The sequence below is a fragment of the Lepisma saccharinum genome, chromosome 27, assembly GCF_977018435.1.
Source record: "Lepisma saccharinum chromosome 27, izLepSacc3.1, whole genome shotgun sequence".
NCBI classification, from domain to species: Eukaryota; Metazoa; Arthropoda; class Insecta; order Zygentoma; family Lepismatidae; genus Lepisma; species Lepisma saccharinum.
This window is the reverse complement of record NC_139255.1, coordinates 34,149,053-34,175,113: the sequence shown is the minus strand read 5'-3', so window position 1 is coordinate 34,175,113 and position 26,061 is coordinate 34,149,053. Positions and strand designations below refer to the sequence as shown.

Below are 26,061 nucleotides of genomic sequence, written 5' to 3'. Positions count from 1 at the left end.
CAGCCTTTCCTATTCTCTCTCTGTGTCTCTTTCCTCTGTATTTGTCTTTTACTCCCTCTTTTTCTGTCCTTCACTCTTTCTGATTCTCTCTATTTTCCTTTTTCGTCTTGCTCTCTCTCTGTCCTCTACTATTTCTTGTTTTCTCTTGATTGATTGATAAAACAATTGGAAAATAAACTTCGCGTTTGGTGCCTCTTGGCTAATTTGCGAAGATGGGGATTGTAGGGAGACAAATTTATGGTAAATAAAAACTGAGGAGAGCAGTAAATAAAATGTTAGATCAGCGGTATATACCAGCGGTGGAAAAAAAAACAGACTAATCTTATCGCTGCTACAGCTAGCAAGTTCAATGAAACTGGAAGTTGAGTACACATTCGGGGGAAGAAAGGAATGCAGCTTGACTGGGAGCGAAGTTTTCGAACTGAGATTATGTGCATGGGATATCCTGATGTGATCGAAGATAAAACGTTCTTCAGCTGCAAGTGGTAGGAAACTTTAGGCAAACGTTTCGTTACAAATCGACCGTTTGCGCGCACAACCTCGATTGCCGGTTTTTGAGTTTTCTACTTATTTTGATGCTATTTCACGGTTATTTCGCGAAAAAAGCGTTCATTTCGTGGAAAAGCACACATTTCGCATTACTTCGCGAATAAAACTCATGCATATTTCATCATTGGGGGTGTAGTTACGTCCAGAATGTTCAAAATTGCAGCTTTTTTCACATTTCGCGATTCAATTTCCCTAGGGATTAGTGATGAAATAATGAAATTGAAGAATGGACATTTACAAACAACCAAGCCCGAGCGGGATTCGAACCCGGAACACTCTTGTTTTCTCTTATTCTGTCTTGTAACCTTTCCTGTTCTGTCTCTTTCTCTTTCTTGTTCTGCCGGTCACCGTGGCGGAGTGGTAAAACCATCGCGCTACGACGGGAGTCCCGGGTTCGAATCCCTGTTTGGGAGTGTCCATTCATAAATTCCATCACTCTTCTCCATCTTCGCAAATTAGCAAAATGTGGTACAAAAGGCGAAGTAAAATAAAGCAAATCAATCAATCTTGTTCTCTTTCTCTTCCCCTCTGTCTTATACTCTGTTTCTCTTCTGTATTTTACTTATTCCTTCTCTACTTATTATCACTCTCCTCTTTTTCTCTCGGACTGCTTTTTTCTTGTTTCCCTCTGGAAAGAAAATGCAGCGGGGTTGTGGAAACTATCTTCTCCTCTATGCTGATTGCCACTTAAACAATACAAACATTCAAGGAGAAATTCAACTTTATTGAGCAGCGAACAAGAGTTAAGCATATACATTTGCGAGCATGAAGAAGTGATTGTCGTTAAGTTTAATTAAATATCAGAGCAACTGAAAATTTAGAAACGCTCGTAGTTTTGCCTGGAGTTACACGTCTTTCTGCTGGCCGTCGACCGCATCCTGGAGCTTCTTCCCGTTGCGCAACGACTTCCACATCCACATGCGGCAATCCTTCTTCCAGACGGGTGCGATCTGGTTCACCGAGTAGGTGCACCCTTGGTGGTGCAGGATCTCCTGCCCGAACACGAACAGGCGCATGGAGTCCTGCTCCCGGGTGCGGAATCGGCTTGGGTCGCGCACCCGCCGGCTGGCGTCCAGACACCCGCACGGACACGACTTGACGCCTTCGCACGCGGACTCCTCGTCCGAATCCCGCGCCTCGATGCATCGCGGCTGGCAGGAGCGGAGCTCGACCTCTTCCTCCCACTGGGCATCCGCCTGCTCTTGGTTCGTCAGGGAGGCGCTGGACGACGTTGGCGCCACGGGGGACGCGTCGTACTCGCGGATCACCGTGGAGGAGGTGGACGGTCGGACGGTCGGGCCGTTGCAGTCCTCCACGTCCCAGAGGGTGGAGTCCGGATGCTGGTGGAGGGTGTCCTTCGTTGCTGGCGCCATCTGTGTGTCGTCTTTTCCTTCTCCTCCTTTCTCGCTTGCCACTTTCTCCATCAATTCTGTGAACGATAGCATGAAACAATAATGGGCATCGCCAGAAATTTTTGTAGGGGGCCGGCGATCAGCCCATTGATAAAACTTTAAAAGTAGAAATAATAACATTAATATGTTTTCGTGCTTATGATTGTTATTATACTTCCGTGGCGGAGTGGTTAGCACATCGCGCTACGACTCCAGGGGTCCCGGGTTCGAATCCCGGCCTGGGTGTCTTTTTTGAGTGTTCCTTCATCATTCATCACATCATTACCCATCCTCATCTTCGCGATTAGCCAGAAAGTGGCAGAAAAGCGAACTAAAATAAGCCAAATCAATCACTCACTCAAATATCAGAAAGTATTAAAATTCAACTATTTTTATTCCAAAATTAATAATAATGTTAGTAATAATTTTGGAATGAAAATAGTTTATTTTTAATCGATTCTGATATTTATTATTGTATAATAACAATTATAGCCATGATGATGATAGTAATAATAATAATAATGAATATGAGTTAATATCTACACTGCCCCTAGGAATCTCTGAACGAAAGCAAGTAGTGACTTAAGAGGGTTCGATCAATGAACTCGTGTGCAGCTACCAGCCGTTTGCAACAGCGCGTACTGCTCTGCTCCGCCCACTCGGTTCCTCCCCTTCTCTAGGCGTTGCTCCACAGACTCCTGGGACAGACTGGACGACAGAAGTAAAAATTGCGCCAGTTCCTGAAATTGAGTGTAAAATATGGGAACCAGGAGGAACTTTATCTAAAGCAGTGGTCTTCAACCCGCGGCCCCTTGGCGTTAATTTAACGTAAACTAAATAACGTAATACAGTTTCATTACACTTACTTGTTGTGTTGCTGTGACTAATCTCAATTCAGCCCCCCTTGGCACTGCCGTTAGCCCCTTTGACATTAGGTCCTTAGGTAAAACTATTTTTTGTATAATTTGTTTGCGGCGAAAAGTGAAAATGCAGACAGCAACTATTACATTCATTCATCTTGTTTATGAGCCGAAGTCTAGGTAGAAGATTCTCTAGACTTTAGAAAATTATTTTTTAGGGAAACTTCTTTATCGAGGCCCCTTTCACATCTGCATCAAAGGACAACAGCTCCCAATTTTTGGGAACGAAGGGGAGTTTTATTGCTTCGGGCAGGGGTGGAATGTACTGTAGGCACTATGATTGATTCCTGTGTATTTTTTTCCTTGTATGATATAATTATCTTTATCATCAAAGGTAGTATGGAGTATATAGTAAGGGATGATGTCAGTAGAGGTCAATTAACACTTCAAAAGATGTTTTACAAGATACTGAAAAAAAAACGTAGTATTTGCATGATATTTCTAAATTTTGGTACATTAACTTGATGACCCCCCCCCACACACACACACACAAAACTGTTAAACTTTCAAAAATGGATTTGGTCTACAAAGCCCCCCTGGAGATCAATTCTAGCTACGGGCCTGCGTGTATGACTAAAATTTTCACCTGATTTCCAAAGATCGTTCTCGAATTGGACGAATTAAGTTTCTATAACGTCAAATGCTAAAAATATAGACTTGCGAGTTAACCAATGGGCTGGGGGATCAAGTAAAAGTCCCTCAGGATATAATAATGATAAATTGACAATGAAACAAATTTATTAGTACTTTATTGTAATAACTTTTGTTTCTACTATTCATTTCAATGACCACAAAGTGGTCCTCCTTTAGACAAGAAATTCTGGCGACATCTATGCATGAGAATACAAAGTCGCTGTAATACTATACACATTGCACCCACTCAAACTTAGGTTCAAAGTTGGTTTTAAGTTAGCTTTGTGGCCAGTGATGTGCCGTAGGCTATAAGTTTACGTCTACATGCGTTGTCTACACGTAATCTACGCGTAGATTACATAGGGTTGTAGTTTACATAGACTACGTAGACAATCTAAAGTGCATTAAAATTAATTTTCAAGGGTTTCATGAAAGGAAAGTGACATTTTCAACTATATTGGTTCGAAATGAAAAGAACCCTATTTACAGTACAACAAAATTTCTCTTCTCTTCTATTATCAACTATGGAAGAAGATAAATAGTATGCAAAAAAACAACAGATGGCAGTCGTGAGCCAAGAGTGGTCTTTTTCCCATAAAACACTAGAACATTTTCTATATTAGGTTTCTTCCTAGGTGAGAAATTGTTCGAATTTGGAAGAAAGAGTATGAGAAGTTCTCCTCACACATCAACAACTGATACGCAGTATAATTTTCTTTTAATTCCACGGCGCCCTTTGCTAAGTTATCACCTCTCGCCATGTTGTTTACATAGATTACGTCATCTACGTGTATAAAATAGTCTACGTGTAGAATGTAGACTATCGTTGTTTACGCGTAGACGCACATCACTGTTTGTGGCACAGTACTGTACCTGCAGTTTAAAGTCGAATCCCCCCGGTAAGCGAACTCGGGATTGCAACGTTAACCAATGCAGCGATTTTTCAGCTCATCGAGAGGCGCGTAAATGGTACCAGGTACAGAGAATTTGGTGACTTAGGGAGGCCAACTATAAAGCACCAATTCCGAATAAGCTGAAAGTCGCATCTTAACTGCTGTGACGCCAGTCAGAAATACTGGAGCAGTATGGTACCTTGACGTTCGTGTACCTGATAGATGTTACTAGGGCTATCTGCGAAGCCCAGACTCAGTGACCAAACTACAGAAAAAAAAATATCAGAAAATGTGCATAAAATTGTTCATTTCAATAAGAAAACGAACCTGATTTCTTAGGAGCTGGCACCTTGATTCCTTAGGAGTTGGAAACCTTGCTCGCTTTCTTTGAATTCGCGAGGCTGCTGGCGGGCAACTCCATGGGGATGACGGGCGAGCGTGACAACTACCTTAAGGATCACCCGATCAATGTTGCAAACCAATTATTCCCAGCATGTAATTTCCCCAGGAACGGAAAATTGTGGAGCCAAACTGTTACATGAGAGGGGAAAAGGGTTGCATATGGCGGGGAAATTCCCTCTTGAATTTCCTCAACAGTCTGGGTCAATGTTGCAAACCAATTTTTCTCAGCATGTAATTTTACCAGGAACGAGGAAGTTTGAACCCAAATTATTATATGTATTGTGATAAGTTTTCCTTCGGAGTGACGTATTACTTTCCACTCTGGAGTTATAAACTCCAAATATACGGTCATTTGAAATCCGATGAATCATTTTAAAACGTGCTGTAGTTTCTTGTGTAAAATTAACACCTAAATGCTGTTGCGGTTTTTTTTTAATATTTTTACAAAATTTGCAGTAATTGAAATGGAAGAAAAGAGCAAGTCGGGCTAATTTCTATGTTCAAGGAATTGTTGGGTTTAGTGTCCCTAGAGATTACCTTAGAGAAATTTCTGTTCTTAAGTGTTATATTGAATTAGGCACATGCGAGAACTTACGTTCGCATGGAGGAGAGCTGATAGGGTTACAGGGCCTCCCGAAGGGTTACAGGACCTCCCGAAATTTTGAGAAAATCTAAGTTTTTAAATGAAAGCAGGAAATAACTCGTGAAAATGAAAGTGCTAAATGTACTCCAGATTACTAATTTTGCTTCAGACAACTTTTGAAACAAAGGTGAAAAAAGGTAATTACGAGATATAGTAGAGTGTATCCCGCCCGTACCTATAATGTGGTTATGTGGTATCCAATTTTGCAAGTGGAAAAAAAATCTACGTACGCTAGTGCATGCATTTTAAGGTACCATTGAATTCAGTTTTGTGAATGGGTTTCCAAAACCAAATGCATGCACGCATGCAAGGTTACAAGTTTTGCTGATGGGATCACTGGTTGATTGATTGATTGATTTGGTGTTTTAAGTCCACTTTATGCACAGTAAGGCTAATCGGGACTGGACCTACAGTTTAAAGTGGGATCCGAACAATTATGTGCCTCCACCGGGTAACAAACCCGGGACCCCTTGATTGCAAGACGACGACGCTACCACTGCGCCATCGAGGAGGCTATGGGATCACTGAAACTTCCCTTGTAATAAGCATTGAATTTTCGTCTGTATTTCTGTCCGGATGTTGTTCGGAACATCATGTCTACACCACAGAATAAACATTCATTTGTTATATAATTACAACCAAATCACCTGAACGAACACATTAACTTTCGTTCCAGTATATCCGTTCAAAGCAAATTTACCAAGAAATTGCAAGTGGTATGAACCACGTTGTTGCGTTTGCAAAACCGGAAGTCAGTTATGCCTTGAGCAACAATCAACAAGGCTGAGCATTTCCTGTGATATTCTATATCAAAATGGCCTTATATTGAGTACAGTTATTGGTTACATGATTCTTGGTAGCTAATTTTCAATACTGCATGCATATTTTGCCGGTTTCTACAACATAAACCTAAAAAAAAAAATCACTTACGTTTTGGGGAAGGTTCAGACGGCATGGCGACTTCTTTTAGAAATCGCAAGACACGTCGCTCGGAGATAATGCAATTGTTAACACCAAAATGGTTTCATTTTTGTTGTTTTCAACTATGTATTGTTGACAGATTCTAAATTTGATTGTTATAACTAGAGCCCGGATTTATAAGCGAAATGCATATTCTTTTCCAGACTTCTAATGGTAAGAAGAAAGGTTATCCTTCGTATTACATACCTTGATGAGCTATTTAACTAAGGTTGAAAGTGCTTATACGAGAATAGTTATTTCTGCAGGAAACTGTTATGCTTGCTTATTTTATGATTTTGGTTTAAAATTGCATATTTTATCCAAATCTGACATATTTCAATCCTATTTCAATCGCACGATGGCATCGGGACGACGAGATCAGTGCTTCTAAATAGCCGCACGGGAGAAACGACATCCAAGAAAAGATGCAGTACATCCATAATCATTTTTCCAAATTACATGATATTATAACACAGTTGAAAGCTCGAAATAATGCATTCCAACATACACTTTCTCTGATTGATGAAATTTCGGTAACGTTGTCTTCAGAAACTCAGTGTTGCTAAAATTGTGTCCGACAAGATCAGTCAGGTATTACTGAAAAATCCCGGTTACAAAACACTGTGTCAAATTTATAAAAATATTTTTGAGAAACAGACATTGAATAGGAATTCACCGAAGAACTGTGGTGTTTTTCACATGTGCCTGTGATGTCATGCGATGTGGAAAGAACATTTTCACTGTACAAATCATTTTTCACTGACAAACGCAGGAGCTTCACCCAATAAAATCTCAGCATGACCTTCCATACATACTGTAACAGCTTTGAATAAGGTAATAGATCTAATAAACATATTTTTTTCAGATTTTCCTGTATTTGTTTATGCTTATTTTGGTGCTTATTTTTTTCATTTTTTGTGCTTATTAACTTCCTTATTTTACTGTTTGATTGTGCTTATAATTCCGGGCTGTTGGACAAATTGAGATGAGTTCTTGTGGCGTGAATGTGATGTGAACTTGTACTTGAAAACAGATATGTAGATCTGTGTGATGCGCTATCCAGATATCAAAACTGAACCCTCCTTACCTCACACAAACATGCTTGTTTCATTCTTCGTCATAAATAATTAATACACAGTTTCTAAATGCAAATTCCTACTTCCTTCCATTTGTAGTGTGTTGCCATCTCACAAGTTTAGGTTTCTCTTGTATTCTAGGAATGTACATCTCGTATGGCAACACTGTTCTTTCACTATTCGTTCGTAAGTTCACGCATGCATTTTGCGCTCATGTCATGCGTCACGTACTGCTCCTTTTATTCCACTTAAATTTGTCTCTCTCTCGCTGACTTCTTGCATTATTTTTCCTCTGTCGTTTCTTTCAATCATTATCTTCGCTCGCTTCTTGCATTCAATTTTCTCTGTCGCTTCTTTTAGTTTCAAAATTAAATGGTATGACTCAGTTGTTAGCATATGCAGATGATGTAGACTTATTATGGGATGATATAAATACAATTGAGAATAATGCTAAAATATTTTTCAAAACTGCTAAAGAGATAGGTTTGGAAGTTAACAAAGAGAAAACTAAATATATGCTTACAGGCCGAACCCAAGTGTTAGGTAATAACCAAAATCTAATTATTGAGAACAACTCGTTTGAACCAGTTTCCAACTTCAAATACTTAGGAGTAATACTAACAAGTGAAAATTATATTAAAGAGGAAATAAAAAGTAGGCTTAATTCAGGAAATGCATGTTACTTCTCTCTTCATAAACTTTTGTCTTCTCGTTTAATATCTAAGAAACTAAAAGTTAAAATATACAAAACAGTAATTTTGCCTGTAGTATTATATGGGTGTAAAGCGTGGTCCCTTACATTGAAAGAGGAACATAAATTGAGAGTATTTGAAAATAAGATCCTTAGTAAAATGTTTGGGCCTAAAAGGGATGAGAACACAGGTGAGTGAAGAAGCTTACATAATTTAAAACTACATAATTTGTATTCATGTCCAGATATTATTAGAATGATTAAATCAAGAAGACTTAGGTGGGCAGGCCATGTAGCACAAATGGGAGAGGAAAGAGGAGTTTCCAGGATTCTTGTCGGGAAACCCGATGGTAAGAGACCTGTAGGAAGGCCAAGACGAAGATGGAGGGACAACGTTGAGATGGACCTAAAGGAAATCGGTAGGGATAGAAAGGAGTATATAGAACTTGCTCAAGATAGGGACAGATGGAAGGCCTGTGTTGCTGCAGCCATGAACCTTCGGGTTTAAGAAGGCTAGGGAGTTAGTTAGTTAGTTAGTAGTTTTAGGTTACGTTTGCTAAATATTTTGAAATGCTCTCTTGTGCAATGCTGTGGTTTTGGATACCTTGTAATATGTAACCTTGTAACATGTAATACTGCTGTATTAAGGCTGAAAAGCTGTTCTCGGCAGTTTAAAAACACTTTTAAATAAAAATAAATAAATAAAGGTTCCGGGTTCGATACCCGGCGAAGACACACAGTGGTTCGGATCCCACTTTAAGCTGCAGAGTGAATATAGATTAGCCTACGCATAAGGTGGGCTTAAAACTCAACGGCATTGAATATCTAAGTTCATTTGACCACTCCATCTCACTCAAAAGATTGCCCATGATAAATAAATTACAGAACAAAACACACCCCGCACTCGCTGGTGGGGAAATGTTGCTAACATCGAAAAGGCTCTGTTAACATGTGTTGCAGGTCCGTAGCCAGGCAGGGGCCAGGGGGGCTGAGCCCCCTGTAACTGCCATCAGCCCCCTTGACATTAGGTAAAACTATTTTGTATAATTTTTTTGCAGTGAAGAGTGAAAATGTAGACATCACATATTATTTTGCTCACAACTTTGGTGAAGGATAAATTCACATAACATGAACAGTAGCTATTACATTATTTATCTGTACCTTTGCTGCCACTGTTGCGACCTCCCTTATAGACAGAAATCTGTGACTTTGACGTCATCATGCAAATTCGCTGAATTTCCACACAAACTTTTTGATTCTTGACCTCCTTCAGAAAATATCTGCCGGCGTCCATCATAGCTTTTTCTCTATCATCGTCCAACCTGATTCCCCGCCCATCCCCCCCCCTCGTTCAAGTGAAACGGACCGCCCTTCCCTTCTTTGTGCGAATCTGTCAGATGTTGGCCATCAGATACGTCAGTCCCGTATCCATTCGAACGGGAGAGAAGGAGCGAAATGTGACGTGGAAAGGAAAGCATAATTATCCACCGTCAGTTTGTTTATATTCACAATAGAGTCCGCTGTGCGAAAGGAAATAATGTGTTTGTTCAATAGGGCCGGCGCACGCGGGGGCAGGAGATGCTGGCGGGCCGTTTTCTTGCCTCGCCGGAGACTTCCCTGGGATCCGCAAGGTGTTCTCGAAGGGATCTCAGCAGAGGAAGGCTGTGGTAGGCGCTGTTTGTCTTCGACGGCGTTAATTAGATTTTTGGGGCCTTCGCGATTAACAAGCGCCATTCTGCGGTTCTCTTCGTTGTTATAGTTCTCTGCCGGTAATTATGTTTTATAAATAATAACAATAATAAACATTGAAACCGCCCTGCGGGTTAATTGCCGCTGCAGTGTGCAAATGCGGCATCGAAGCGTTTTGCTACAGTCCTTAGTTAACTCTCATTAAAATCCCGTACGCTTAATTATGTTTGTGACTGGCCAGCTTTGCTTTAAACTCTTTTCGATATTACGCCATGGTGAGATATACAGGGTAATTCAAAATGAATGATGCAACTTTACACAGTTATTATGACGTAACTATTTGCGATAGAAAATCAAACAAGGCCTCAACATAAATAAAAACTCTGGAAGTTTTCTTGTCATTGCTTTGCCGCTGTTCCACCAGGATCGCCAGTGTTGCAAAATGGCTAGTGACCAGTAGAAGTTGTGTTGGAGCTATCAAGAACTGATTCACTCACAATGGTGCAAAGACATTTCCACCTGCGTTTTGGTAGCAATTTTCAACATCATCAAGCTTTTGATTCCATCATACTCACATGATGAAAATTCAGATTTTTGTAACCTAATTTTCCCACTACACAATATAGGCTACAAGTCTATTATTAGGCTTTTTATAGGCATTTGTAAAACTTTTTGAGTATTCATGTATTATTTTCTGAAATCCTCATTACTTCATTGAACTTTGTATAAAATTTCCGAGAGATCTGATCATTGGTTAAGGAGAAATGAAATAAAATGTAAGCAAGGGTATCTTGTGTCGGGGGTTTCAAGAGTGACTGACAACACTGATTTAATGACATTTCAAAGTTCTGTAAAATTAAAACCGTTTGAGATAGAGTGAATAAAATGTAGGGGGTTGAAAGAATTCAACCATAAAAGAAGAGTGTATACCAAATTTAAGCGAAATCTGAGCTGGTGAGTGTCATGACCTCGTTGAAATGGCGTGGAATTACTCGTGAGTAAAACTTCCAGAGTTCTTTATATTGATGCCATGTCTGATTTTCTATCATAAATTGTAACGTCATAATAACTGTGTAAAGTTGCATCATAGCTATATTTTTGTTAATTAACTTTTGTTATTATTTTGGGTGCAAGATGTCGAGTGTGGAGGAAGTTGTACAGTCAACGGCAAAGATAATGGTAAGCAAATTCCGCTATTTTAATTACCTTTTATTCTACATCCTGCATTGTTGGAAGGAATGAAACCATGTTGGTTCGAAGCAGGCATTCTCTGCTTATTGACGTCATTATTTCAATTCATTGTCATCACATTGTGTAATACAGACTGAATGAAAATAGTGGTGGACAATTCGCCTATTGTTTCTTTCGCCGTTGGGGTACTCTCTGTCTCATTTGGCGCCAAAGGCAAGACCAAGAATATTCTGGATGAGACCTTCTCTGCGGGCAAGAGCTAATTATAGCGGAAGTGACCTGTTGGTTTTTGTCTTTAAATGGTGGACAAGTTTGGACAAAAAGGACAGGTTTCTCACGGAACAATTGAACTAAGTTCATTTGACCACTCCATCTCACTCAAAAGATTGCCCATGATAAATAAATTACAGAACAAAACACACCCCGCACTCGCTGGTGGGGAAATGTTGCTAACATCGAAAAGGCTCTGTTAACATGTGTTGCAGGTCCGTAGCCAGGCAGGGGCCAGGGGGGCTGAGCCCCCTGTAACTGCCATCAGCCCCCTTGACATTAGGTAAAACTATTTTGTATAATTTTTTTGCAGTGAAGAGTGAAAATGTAGACATCACATATTATTTTGCTCACAACTTTGGTGAAGGATAAATTCACATAACATGAACAGTAGCTATTACATTATTTATCTGTACCTTTGCTGCCACTGTTGCGACCTCCCTTATAGACAGAAATCTGTGACTTTGACGTCATCATGCAAATTCCCTCCACATCTGCGTCAAAGGTCAACAGATCTCAAGTTTTGGGAACGAAGGGGAGTTTAATTGCTTCGGCCAGGGGTGGAATGTTCTGTAGGCACTATGATTGAATATTGTACATTTTTGGTGTGATTATAAATATCTGTATCATCAAAGGTAGTATGGATTGTGTAATAAGGGATGATTTCAATAGCAGTCAATTAACACTTCAAGCAAAGTTTTTGTATATTTCTAAATTTTATGTAACTTTATGAGCCCCACCACACACACACGCACATAATTTAACTATGTTTAACACTGTTAAACTTTTGAAAAATGGACTTTGTTTACAAAGCCACCCCTGGAGATCAATTCTAGCTACGGACCTGATTTCTCTGAAATCTCATCTTTACATTGATGTTCGATGCACATCACAATTTTGTTTCATAACTGCTGTCACAATAAATAAAGCTATCCCTTCCGAACGAAAATAGCATTGGATTGGATAGGAAGAAAACACATTTTCTCGTTGTGAAGACTCAGTCCCAGCGCGTAGTCTCCTGTGACGTCACACTTTTGGACTCCATTCTGGCCAAGTTGTAGCTTTTATGAATTACAACTGTCCGTACCTAATTGATCCCTTAGAGTCTAGGGATTAAGAGTTCTCATTTGGGACCAAGGGTAGCTTGCAGATGACCAGGACTGATAATTTTCTGCGAACACGCAACGGTCGCCTGTCCGCACAAATGGACTGACAAACATGCGTGCATTTGCTTCGAGTGGTGGGTGGATCCCTGCAACATTAATAAACTCCTCTTATGTGGAGCACCTCTGCCTGCTTTGCACGCGATTTGCTGCGGGATATCTCGCAAATGATCAGGAAGTCGGCGTTGGGCGATGATGCATTGCACCTTTAGACGATGATGACGTCACTGTTTCTCTGTCACCAAGGGAGCTGGAGAAATCAGTTTTTTTTTACCGACTTTAGGAACGAACTAGTCGAAACCGTCAGTCGTGGTGGAAAGTCTTCCCATGACGTCTAGTTGGAGTCGACAACTCTTCTTGCAGAAATTAATATATTTTGAAGACATTATTGATCATCCTAATCACATTTTAAGAGCATGTACAAAAACACTAATCTTGTGCATGTTGCTTTTCATTCCTCTCTGTTTGCATTTTATAAAGGAACTTCACGAATCGCACGAAAAGAGGCTTGAGGAACGTCATAACGAACTTCACAAGCCTCACGCGAGGACTTAAGAGTCAGTTCTACTTTCGGAACGCGCCCACTTAGTGACAAATTCTTGCAAAGCCTCGAAACCAGACATTCTTCTGAACGACTTTTTCACTGCTGAACTGGGAAACCGAACTTGAAATTCTTCTGGTTCATCAACTGTGTCGCCAACTAGGACTTTGTGTTCCATTAAGTTTATTTTTTGTCACTTCATCATGCTCGTCGATGGGTTTAACGAAGAACGAATATGAGAGTTGCAATAATACATGTAGATTGCGTCCGATTTCGTTCCTACGTTATACAGTCCCGCAGCTAATCAAAACCAACCTTCAATCATGTGACAAAGATGGTGGAGGTTATTTATCACGGGGGAGTCGACTTGGGATATAGTGAACTCGGTTGTAGTGTACCTACATCACTAGTCCCGCCCAAAGTAGTCTGATTGCCAGTAAATGTTTTTTCCCTCCCAATTTCGTCACTCGAAACGAATCAGTGGAAAACTGAACAAATTATTTCCTTAGCCTCAGCGGCAGTTTCCTTCAGTTGATATCCAAAAAAACATGCAGTGCCTGTCGTGCTACTTCGAGCTCACTACTTCTTCATTGTTACATGTCGTCTGCTAGTCGGGTATTTTACCTTTATAAGTTGGTATTGGAGTGCACAAATGTGGCGGGGAAAAAACCCGTTTGAAGAAACGCAACAGTAAAGTTTAACAAGTGAATTAATTAATTTATTTACTTATTTTGGATGGCGAAGTTAAGGCACAAGCCTTTTCTTACACTTAACCATCTCTACTTCACATTTTACAAATTTTGTTGAAATATATAACAGTTTGCGAAATATAAAACATCAAAATACCAAAAAAAAAAATAAAAAAATAAAAATAAAAAAAGGGACCAAGGATTTTCGAAAGTGAGGTACGTGTTTTTTTTTTGTTTTTTTTTTTAGTGGTGAGCCTTCTTTTTGTTTTTCAAAACTGGATCAAAAGGGGGTTATGCACCCACCAACCCCTCCCTGGACACTCCACTGCCGAACACAATTTGCAGTTTCCAAGGATGGGTGTTACTCTGTAGACTGCACGGACTATGTACATATACCATACTACATTTCGTTCCTTTACACAAATTAAACAGAGCCACGATACATCGACCTCCACTCTTCACAGACTACTCACTAACTTAAGCACTACAGCTTTGCAATTCCATATCGGCCATCTTGGCTCCAACTGTAACACCGAATACGGCTCTTCCAACGTGTAAATGCACACACGCATCATTTACTATTGAAATATGCTAACATGCTGTTTTACCTCGAGACAATTTCATCCCTGCATCGAGATAACCTTTTTAACCTACCTTGAGCTCCAAAAATTTCTGGCGTTAATTTTTCATGGGAACTGACAGTCTTCAATAATTGCCACTCCCTTGAGCATACATGATAATTTCCTGCCCCGAAGTTTCTGCTCATGTGGAACCTGCCTCCCAGGCACCTTCCCCATATGAGTACGTGAGATGGTAATTTTCTCTGCGCTCTCGGGATTGGATTACATTAGCAACGCTCCAGCTGATGTACAGCACGCCTCATCAGTTTTCCTAAACGGGGAAAAAACAGGGGAAATGCCTGGAGGCATCGATAGCCTGCGTGACCTCTTCAATATGCCTTCCTGATAGCCGAATCGCAAGACAGATATTTGTTCAGTTATTAACATTCGTGCAATTTCTTTCAGACAGGCTTCGTTGTATGTTGTGTCCCATTTTTTTTGCGACAATTCAACTGCTTTTGAAAAGATTGCTGCTGGAACCATTGGCGTTCGCAGGATTTTTTTCTGAAGGGACTGGAATAAAGAAAGTGGATAGTACATCCGCATGCTTTCGACAGGGGCGGAATGCACAATAGGATATTTCGTATATTTTGATATTTGCACCCTCAAAAATGTCAATAAGGTGTCATTTCCAAGTATGTTTGCATTTACCACTCTCGTTTTCCCAAGTTTTCCATTGTTTTTAATTGAAAATCTTTATTTTCTCAATTTTAGAGGGGGTTGTAGCTCCATCAGCCCCCCTCTGCGTACGCCAGTGCTTGGAACCATTACTTCAGATGATATAAAAGTAGATTTTAGTTTTCAGAAACTGCATTCATCACTAGAAATCCTAGATCTCTATTATTGTATATACTCTTTATGATTGTCAGGTGTTTATAGACATGCGCGTTCATAAACTCAAATTAGAATTCATCAGTTCCAACTGAGCTCACCATTCCGATATTTGAGTTCGCCATACATTTAAAACAATATACTAATGAGTTCCCGCCAAAAGTGATGGCAACGTATTAGTCGCCACAGTTGGTTGTAACGCTACACTTAGTATTGTTGAAGGCATCCATACTTGGTGTTGTTTAGTAGCCAATGGTGTAAGAAGGCGCACACTACACTTCGGTCCGCCAATTCGCTTTCTTCCCTTCTCTACAGTTATGCGCGGCTTTTCCCCCACAGATTCCAGAGGCGGTGTAGTATGTAGGGCGTTTGACTGTAACGCGGAGCACCCGAGTTCAATTCCCCGGGGAAGATATCTAAACTTTGCAGTTTTCGAGACAGGGTTTGCTTTATTCTACCTCGCTTTTCTGCTAGTTTTGACTAATCACCAAGATAAGGATAAGTGATATGATGAAATTGATGAAGGTACACTCGCAGAGAAGACCGGGATTCGAACCCGACACCCCTGCCGTCGTTGCGCGCTGTGGTAACCATTCCGCATAAGCGACTTTGGGGTTCACCTAACCTCCTTAATAAATGGGAACATGCGAGAGGGTGGTAAAGGTGACTGAAGCGTGGTTCTGATCATGTACCTAAGAAGCAGGCACGTATGTAGAAATATATTTCGGGAGTGGGGGGTCCGAACCAAGTGCCTCAGGAATAATAATAATAATGTTTAAATTAAAATAATTGTAATATAATTATATTAAATAAATACTAATTAAAATATATAAATTAATAAATATCATATTACACGAATAGGTAAGAGGACTGTACAAGAATAGAGTATTCATTATCTAGCTTACCTATAGTTAAGATGGGCATAATTTGTATAAAACAAGTTCGCTGGCAAAGAAATTCATGTCAAATTGATGAAGAATTGAATATTTATTGAATAACATCAAGGATATTAGATCCGGTTGGCGAAGAGTAAAGTTCCTGATTACTATTTATTATTATATGCATAAAATATTAGTATGTAAGCATAAATCTTTGGCATTGTCCTTCAAAGCAATCCTTGCCTTCCAATAAGTTCAGAGGAAATTAATAACCATTGATTATACAATAAATGCTAATAAGAATATTTTCATTATTTCATGTTAGTATTTGGTAAGTCTTTCCGGGGGGGGGGGGTCTGCACCTTCCCCCTAAATACGTCCTTGCTAAGAAGGCACAAGGTAATTTTGCTTACATTGAATATAAGTAAATAAATATGGAAATTTGGTGGGTTTTTTTCAATTAAATATACAGGTATGCAGCTGCCCCCTAGAACCCCCTTACGATTCACTACGGATATAGTCATGTGTGCAAAATTCGTCTATACCAAAAGGGTCCCTCGCAAATTCCGAGAAGCAAGTTTGGTCCCTTCCAAAATAAAACAACATGTCGGATCTCCACAACACCATCCCAGTCAGCACACGAGACTTCATATACCGCGTTTCCTCATCTGACAGTCGCATCCAACAAATAATATAAGCAAAACACACAAAAATGTTAATTTGTTGGCATTCTTATGTAAATAAACAAACAGAGCACGGAAAGAGAATTATACTTTTTAATAACCCCAAAAACATCTGTCGACTTCCCTACGACAATGCAGGGAGAGGAACTCATAAATGTTTGACGTGTTTTTCTTATTTGTGCAACGAGCAAAATAAACTCCCGTTTGTCATCTGTTGTCGCAGTTGTTTGCCAGCGCGTGTACATAATTTCACATGTATTCCGGGTGCTATATTGCATTCGTAATTATAGCATAGCATTCAGGTTTAAAAATGTAGCTGTTTTCTTAAATATTCACAAATCTCATATTAGGTTTACAATATTTTCCACTGAAACGTTGTGAAAATACAGGCTATATCGTAATAGAGTAACTTTCAGAATTTATTTCTACTAAACTATATGGAATACAACAATGATAATTGTTGTGCATCAATCAGTAATACTTCAAGTTTCTATGAATGTGGCTTCCACAAGTTATGACACATCCCATCAAAATCAGAGTTCTTGCCACACTTTTCCCAATAACTCCTCATCCACAAAAGCAAGGGTGTTTCGTATTCTCTCCTTTAGCTGTGGCACATTCTGTGTCATAGGTGGCACATAAGACTTTGTGTTTCACAAAGCCATGCAGAAGTCTAGGAGTGTAAGGTTTCGGAACTTTAAGAAAAGACTGCTTTTTCTGCACCTGTGAAAGTCGCCATTTTCTTGAACAAGACACCAGCGCCACAATGACCATTTTCAATGACCATGCACGTGAAAACAAAACTTGAAGATTGTCTTATTGTTTTATAACAAACTTCATTGTTGTGTTTCAGATATTTTTTTAATGATAAACCTGATAAGTTGTTTATTATGATACACGCTGTACGTCCAAGTTATGGTCTTGGCGAGAACATGGATGTTACTTTCCAGGCGCCAATTTTAGAATTTCATCATATCATTATTCATCCTTGTCGCGGTCGCGATTGACCCAAAGAGGAAGAAAAGCGATGCAACTATGGAAAGGAAACTGAGCAAACTTCAGACTATTGACAATACAATTGAAGTGGAAAGTATAAATATTGATTTGGTTTATTTTACTTCGCTTTTCTGCCGTTTGTGGCTAATAGCGAAGATGAGAATGTGTGATGATTTGATGAAGGAACAGTCATAAAGAACACTCATGCTCAGTGTTGGATATATCAGAGTAAAATCCTTATCGTCGCGATGTTATAGTAACAAAAACTATTAATATTAATGTCGTGCATTTATCTGCCACAAAAAAGAGAGGATATCCTAACGCCCCTCCCAAAGCCAAAACTATACGCTCTGTCCGGGAGTCTCTGGAGCAAGGGAACGACTCGAGAGGGCTCGACCAATGAAAGGGGAAGACGCGGCTGCAGCTACCAGCCGGTTTCAGCAGCGCGCACTGTTTTGCTCCGGCCACTCCCTTTCTCCCCTTCTTTGCCGTTATGCGTGGCGGTACTTAATAGATTCCAGAGACATAGTCTCGGCTAGATATTATCTAAATCCCGCAAGATTTCTGAAGCAATTAATTTTTTCGACTTCAACTCGGATTAAAATAAGCGAAAGCACGTGATATATGGGCAGTCTGACTTTCCAATAAAACGATGCGACTCCGCAGATGCCGAGCTGTACCACCACGCCCAAGACGTCGGCGAGGGTGGATTTCATCGCCCTTTACGATCACTTCCCAACTCTTTCCCCCTCATTTCTTTCCGGCTTCTTCTCGCAGTAAGATCAATGTCCGAGCAGCGGGGGTAACAAAAATTTATTTCGTTTTTGTCGCAGCTGGGGGCTTATGAGGACCGTGCATGAACTCGGACAAGTTGCTGCCGTTTTGCCCGGTCTAATTTCTCCTCTCAAGGATTCAGATGCAGTAGGGGCGGAGGGAGGGGGGAAGTCCCTCAATCTGCCGAGGTGCACCCAGCTGCCGCCGCATCTGGGACCGACCCCGCCGCCGCATATTGGATATTGTCCGATTCCTTGATTTAAAATAAAAAGTCCTAGGCCCCGGCCGGGAGGCCAATGATATTCACAAATGTCGGTTATGGAAGGCAGCTGCGGCCTTCGCAAAGTCTGGGAGAAGTTGCAGAGCAAGTGGAGGGGGTTTCGGGGAAGAAGGGGACAATGACTGCCCCCCATATGCTCCCTCCACTCCGGTTTTTCCGAACTCACCCTGTCGTGGGAACTGTCCCCTCCCCGCCAAAATGCCGTAAAGGCAACAGCCGTTTCAGTCTATCGATCTGACTGTGTATCACGCTTTGCTTTTTTTTCTGTTATCTGTGCCACTTGGACCACCTTGGAATGGGAGGTCTTAAGAATTTCTAGTCATTTTACTAATGCATAGGCGATTCCTGTAGGCACAGTGCTTCTGATCCCAGTTCCACATCCGATTAGCTTTTCTGTGTATAAAATTGACTATAAACTCATCGACTCCTATAACAACTCTAACTCTCTAGCCTTCTTAAACCCGAAGGTTTCCATCTGTCCCTATTCTGGGCACGATCAATCCAATCTTTTCCATCCTTTTAGTCCATCTCAACGTTATCCCTCCCATATTCGCCTTGACCTTCATACTGATCTCTTACCATCAGGTTTCCCAACAAGAATCCTGTAAACTCTTCTTCCCTCTCCCATTTGTGCCACATTTAAGTTTTCTTGATTTAATGATCCTAACAATATCTGGACAGGAATACAAATTCCTGTTCCTATAAACAGCGGATTTGAACCATGGTTCAATATTGCACGTGTCCCGTTCATCATTTGCATAATTCTCGACTACATAATCTGTCTCAGTATTGTTAGAATGAATTATATTTCGGTAATCAGAGAGGAAAGAAGAGTATTTAGAAGCCTTGTTTGGAAACCTGATGGTAAAAAGGAAGGTGGACTGTCCTGAAAAAGACGGTCATTTTGTATTCATCTTGCACGGGATAGGAACATGTTGGAAGCTTGTGGTGCCGGTGGCAGCAAACCTTCGGGTTTAAGAATGATAAGGAGGGAATATTGCAAATTTTAACTTCTCCAAAATAACGTCGAAGTTTAATTATTTTGTAACATAATTTTGTCTAGCTTATGGATACATTTAATACATCTATTGCAAGCTGTATCTATGCTATCTATCCTAGATCGCTGGTGTGCTACATATTTTCTACAGTACAAATACACACTCCCACATACACACACAATATGCCATCCCCTGTGGCAGGCCCACACATACACGATCTCGACTGTTTGCAGAGGTGATGTAACCAACACCATACTCCGGCAGCTTTTCTCACGCCCGGCCAGTTTGACAATTACATTACTCCCACCTTCATTTTCGAACCTCTTTTCAGTGAGTAGTGGTGATTTACATTAAATAATTAGACAAGTAAAGTCCACTTTATGCACAGGTGCACTAATCGGGACTGGACCTACGGTATAAGGACTGATGGAATAGTGACATTGTAGAAGCAACGGATTATGAATGTTGGGATGTTTCTTGATTCTATTTTATCACGTTCTAGATTTTGATTTGATCTTTTTATTTTTGTTCTTTATCGTCACTTTTCTGCCTCTTTTGGCTAATGGCGACGATGAGGATGAGTGGTATGATAAAATTGATGAAGGGACATTCACAAAGAATGTGTCTAGATTCGAACCCTGGCGTCGTAGCGAGCTTTGCTAACCACTCCGACACGTGGATTGGCGATTTTTACAGATTATCTGAAGTACTAGGACTGTATTTTATAACCTTAATGTTTAGTCTTGATCAGCAAGAACGTTTTAGAAAACTTCTCTCGTTTCCAAATACTGGACGATATTCCAGAGAGCATTGAAATGAATTTTCATGAATGCTTTGCTGTTAAAGTCTGTTTTTTTTTTTTTTCATCACAGATAGACAATAACTAAAACAAACAGCTAGATATTTCAGTTGAATGTCCTCGAAGGAATTCATAATAGATGTAATGTTTCAGAAGTTGGAATATCGTGAAGGTGTTTCGAACCGAGAGCATTTTCGAAAGTTTGATGGAGGCCAGGGCCAATGACGCGCCCAAGGTGGGCCCTTTGGATTGTATTCCTTGAAAAAGAATGCCAAAAGGCAGAAAAAGATGGCAAAATGACTGCCTAGTAAAAAAGAGTGTACGTATCCCCCTTTTGAAATATCCACTGTACCAGAGCTTCTTTAATAGACAAACTGGCAATTAGCACCTCACTATTTTTGCTGTGCCTGGCGAAGAACCTAAATGATCCTAATCCTTAGCTACCGTAAAAGGGGATTTAACACCTTGACACTTCACAGAAGTGTTGTAAACACCACCAAGTGGAGATGGAACCCATTGACAAGGCTTCCCCTTCCCCCCGTCTCTGCTACCAGTTGGCAAAGGTCCTTTCCTGCCATTGGCGTTCCAAAGGGGAGAGCTACCACCTGGCAGCTGGGTTGGCTTTGCTGAAAGTGGTCCGGACTAGTTGTGGCGCTCTGGTCTGTCTCGTGACAACAACCTCAGGCTCTAGTCGGGTGATTGATGACGGATGGTCCTTAAGGTCAAGGAGCTTCTGGTCAGAACAACCGCAAAAGTTTCGCGACATTGTAACTTCGGCCATTACTTGCCCATAATTGCATTGATCCTTCTGGGATTGAGCGTGGTGCTTGAGGAGTGTGCGAACAGGTGCTTGGAGATTCCAAGTAGTGGTTGGAAACCTAACCCAGTGGTGTTTTCGGGAATCTTAATCTTAGTGCGTGTGAAGTTTTGCGTGTGCCACGGATGAACCCAGGAGGTGTACTGAAGCAAGATGTTCTCTTTCTCTTCCAGTCCATGGAACCGAAAGTAATCAAGGAGGAGGTTCCTGATAGGGAACCGGGACTTGCTAAAGACACCGCGAACCGACGGCAGCCGACCCCGCCTTCTTTCCCCGAAGGAGGGTCTTCCAGAAGCAGGGCGAAAGGTAGGTGCATCTAATTTTTAAATTGCTTCCAGAAATTTGTGTTATCTTCATCAATTCTTGTATTTTTGTTATACGATGTGCCGGTTATTTCGTTAATTCTAAAAGGAATGGTGTTTGAATTTTTTATTGAATTTTTTTATTTTACTTCACTTTTCTGCTATTTTTGACTATTTGCGAGAGGATGAGTGATGAGCACTCGTAAAGAACACCCATGCCCAGGCCGGGATTCGAACCTGGGATTCCTGGCGTCGTAACGAGCTCTGTTATCCACTGCGCCAAGGCTCAGTGTGTGTTTTTATTTGTCTTATTTAACGCCACTATTCTGTGTTGATGAGGATGAATTACGGTCAGTGGCAAAAACTTTATGGACCCGTGCAGCTCGAGTACACTGTTTGGCATAAATCCTAAAGTTTATATAATTGCACACACTTATAATTTCTGGTAGGCTACACTGCATCTTTGTGACGCTTTAATTAGTAAGTGCTTATTATTACCAAAGGAGCATTCCAGCGTTACGTGTGTGACATTTTATACACAAAATTTAAGGTTACAGACATGAGATTGAATTAAAACATCTATAATGAACTGATTTTATAGAAGTATGAAGTACCTTGTGATGACTGCTAACAAATGAAACTTCTGAATGCATGAAAAGCATTATCGAAAGTGAATGTAGCTTTAAAAAATGAAGGTCCCGGGTTCGATCCCCGGCCGGTTCAAATCCGGGAACTTTTCTAACGGTGAAAGCGGCCCCGGCGCCCACCCAGCGTCGAATAACATGGGTACCTGGGGGAAACCCTGGGGGGTAAAGGCGGTTAGGGGCGTGATGCTGATCACATCACCCCCACTCACGACCGGATCAAGAAAGTGTGGGGCGTTACCCCCACACCCCCTATACGCCTTCATGGCGTGGTGCTATGCACAGGGGAACACTTTACCTTTACTTAGGAAAGCTTGACTTCATTTGTCTGTGAAGCATATAGGCTGCAGATGCTAAATTTGTTAAATGTACAAATTATATTCAATTAAAAACAACAATAATTTCAAGATTAATTCATTTTGTTCTTTACATGGAGTAGGACCACTTCATGTGGAATGCCGCCAAAACATTTCAAAATCATTGTGTTAGATCCCCTGCTTGATATTTGTAGTGTTCTGTATTATTTATGATATTCGTGGTCATAACAAGGTTATCAAAGTTAATATAATATCTTCGTGCTGAGCTCATCCAAGGTTTTTGAAATGTTTGCGCCTCATGATTACGTATCCAGGCCGGACTCGAACTCGGAACCTTTTGGCATCAAGATTGTGTGTCGACCACACAGCATACTTTTTGCGACGTATTATACTGGCTTTCTTTTCGCTGTATTTCAATTTAATTTTGCTTGTTTCCTTGTGGTTACTATTTTACCCAGTTTTCAATATTAGCAACACAAACGTCGATGTCTCATCCGTGATTCGAACCTAATACCTGGTGTAGAAACGTGCAGCATTGACAACTCTGGCACGGAGCTTGACTGCTCAGCCGCAAAGGATGTGGCTGTCTGTGTGTGGTCGCGGAATATTTGACTTTGCCCCTTGGCAGAGATGGGCTTTATGCATGCGATTTTAGCATTCCTCTCGATTTATGTTGCTTTCCCACCCCTCTAAAGTTAGTCGCAAGAATAATAGGTGTGATAGATGATGGAAGAAATACAATAACATCCATGCCTTCTGCGGGATTCGATTCATCTTGGTGTTTATGTAAATCAGTTCAAGAATGCCGTCTTCCTGTGGTGGCAATTATTGGTTTAGTTGAAACAGAGCTGAAGAGGGTCAAACAGAGGTGCCATGTAAATATTAAGGGGGAGGTTGACAATAATAATTACTTTTATGCGTAATGTATGTACTTCTTGAAGAATTGGGGGCAGAATGTGCTTTACCCTCCAAAGCCGGCGCCTGTGGGGCAAATATATTAATTGACCTAACCTATTAAGACCCCAACTCTTCAGAGACTTTAGACATGAAACGTAGTGAATATGTTAAATTTAGAAGTTTTGTGGTTGTGATGACTTGTTCTTATTACAATTTCAAATTAATGCTCGGTACGATTTCACCCGGCATTGATATGACTCAAAATCAAGTTAAGCTTTATCCTACTAACATTCTGAAAGTACTGTAAAATATGAAAGGTACAAATAAACACTTACCTACATTAACAGTTCGGCTGCACCATGATTCCTTTAAAACCAAACTATACAGAAGTGCGTTTCTTTATATCGTACACTATTGACAATAAGGATATGTTACTGTAAAACCTATTATTATAGGATTAAAATTATTTTAATCGCTTTGAGACCTGTTTCGTAAAGCATAAAATGAAAAACGTGAAAGTAGAAACAGTGTATATTAATCTAATCATGGTGAATTTATGATAAACCACAGACTTCAAGTTCCAAACTAGATTTCTTCTTCTTTTACATGACCCTATCAACAATATCCTGTGGACTTTGGTCAACGTTTCTGTTATTGGATTTGTTTTAATGCTTTTCTTCTGAAGTGGGTAGATAGTCACTCAAATTCACCAGTATCACAAACATATACTATTATGCGTACAGAAGCCTTTATAGTGTGTGATTCGTTGATGTGAGAAAATTGGACTAAGAATAAACGTTGCGAATCAGGATTTTCATTACCACATTTGCAATTTTATTGTTTCAATATGTATTTTTGCTAGGTGTGCTGGTGAACGCACGTGTCCTGTCCTTAACCTATTGATGAAAACTATGACCTGCCCTGGGAGTGTAGTTTCCCAGATTGAAAAATGTTGAAACTGTTCAACTTTGGCTGCGCCGCGAAATGTAACCCAAAGATGGGTGCAGCACTGCTGAGAACCAAAGTTTATTAGGTCTGCTTGGGTCGACCAGATTGGAATTTTTCAGTTTCAAGGTGATGAAAGCATAGACATTTCCAGTCCGCTACCTGATGCATGTGCGATCGACATATTTGTCTCCCCAGTGAAGAAGGGAAAAATATGTAGCGTTTCATTTGCAGCATTTTATTTTCAACACACATGCACACATCTATAGAGGCATCCATGCGAAATTATATTATAATACATCGCTGGACACTGATTCCACAGTTTTTCACCCCAAATTGTGCTCAGTGGCAGGGACCGTGATAATTGTAATGTGTGAAAAATGACAATCGCATTTTTCTTTCCTGAATGCTGAAATTGATTTGTGCGATCCAAAACTAATAATTTAAAATTAAGGTAAATTCGTGTTGTCAATTTACTTTGATCAAGTTCACGCAAATTGTGATGTAATGTTGTGAACATTTAAAAATGGAACGAATTGAAAATGATTAGAATAATACTGTAGTTTCAAGTTGGGTACATGTAGGTAGGTCAATAAAGGGTGATGAAAGGACATTGGTTAACGAGGAATGGCGTCATATGGTGAGGTGTGTGTGTGTTTGTGAAAAGCAGTTTAAAGCTTAGCACTCGATTTTATTGAAATATGCAAAGAACACCGAAAAGTAGTACATACGCGAACATATAAAATTATCCCAAGGAAGATTGTGATTTTCCGAGATTTGTCATTCAACTTCTTTCTAAGTTGTGACCTTTAATTGTTGCTACGTAATCATGTTATTTTTCCACCTGTTGGGTTCATCGCGCAATGATGCTGAATGATGAACTGATGATTAACGTGTCAGGCCCTAATTCGAATGTTCTTTGACTTAACCGTTCCAAAACCCAACGAACGATGAGAAGTCAGCGAACTTTTAGAAAGCAACCAATTATGTGAGAAAGATTGAAGTTAGGGTAAATACTGAACACAGCGTCGTGTTTCTCTCGTTAGATTCTAGCCAAGGACGTATTTAAGGGGAGGTTCCAGGGGGTCCGAACCCCGCTGAAAGACTTACCAAGTACTAAAATTTAATAATGAAAATATACTTGTTTAGCATTTGTTGTATAATCAATGGTTATTAATTACCTCTGAACATATTGGAAGGAAATGATTATATTATATTGGGATAATACGGCTTTGAATGACATTTACCAAATAAGATTTATGCACTCCACTACTTATAATTATGCATAAAATATTAATCAGAAACTTTACTTTTCTCCAACTGCATCTAACTTCCTTTTTGTTATTCAATAAATATTCAATTCTTCATATTTGACATTAATTTCATTGCCAAGTCACTTGTTTTTATACAGATTATTCCGATGTTAACTGCAGTGTAAAGCTACGTAATGAATATGCGCTATTATACGTATCTCTATTCTTGTATATAGTCTTTTTACTTATTCATGTAACAATAATGCAATATTAATTTATACTTTTTACTAAATTGATTTAATTTAATTATTTGAATATATATTTTT

General features: G+C 40.1%; 2 protein-coding genes across 7 annotated transcripts in view; one reads left to right on the top strand and one right to left on the bottom strand.

The window, feature by feature from the left end:
- LOC145980092 (protein CBFA2T1-like) overlaps nucleotides 1–26,061 on the top strand; it is a 509,444-nt gene that overhangs the window by 231,683 nt on the left and 251,700 nt on the right. For all 4 annotated transcript variants that reach the window (XR_014440826.1, XR_014440825.1, XM_083113092.1 and 1 more), the window contains exon 2: nucleotides 21,551–21,683. Coding sequence is in view for 2 of the 4 variants with exons in the window: in XM_083113092.1 (XP_082969218.1) it covers nucleotides 21,554–21,683 (130 nt within the window). In the remaining 2 variants the exon portion in view is untranslated. The remainder of the gene's footprint in view (nucleotides 1–21,550; nucleotides 21,684–26,061) is intronic.
- Nucleotides 1,266–24,075, bottom strand: LOC145980094 (uncharacterized). 3 transcript variants are annotated; one of them, XM_083113095.1, is made up of 2 exons: nucleotides 23,873–24,075; nucleotides 1,266–1,978 (listed from the first exon to the last, which is right to left on the bottom strand). In XM_083113095.1, the coding sequence occupies exon 2, from the start codon at nucleotides 1,971–1,973 to the stop codon at nucleotides 1,395–1,397; it is 579 nt and encodes a 192-aa protein (XP_082969221.1). In that variant the 5' UTR covers nucleotides 1,974–1,978; nucleotides 23,873–24,075; the 3' UTR covers nucleotides 1,266–1,394. The 3 variants fall into 3 exon arrangements, with proteins under 3 accessions (XP_082969221.1, XP_082969222.1, XP_082969220.1); XM_083113096.1 differs by having other exon boundaries at nucleotides 23,877–24,075; XM_083113094.1 differs by lacking the exon at nucleotides 23,873–24,075 and adding an exon at nucleotides 6,362–6,444.

Bases quoted from the DNA above. Each gene is read 5' to 3' on its own strand.
- LOC145980094 (XM_083113094.1), bottom strand. From the start codon at position 6,386: ATGCCGTCTGAACCTTCCCCAAAAC. The intron at 1,979-6,361 runs GTAAGTGATTTT...TATCGTTCACAG, and splicing joins GTCTGAACCTTCCCCAAAAC to AATTGATGGAGAAAGTGGCA.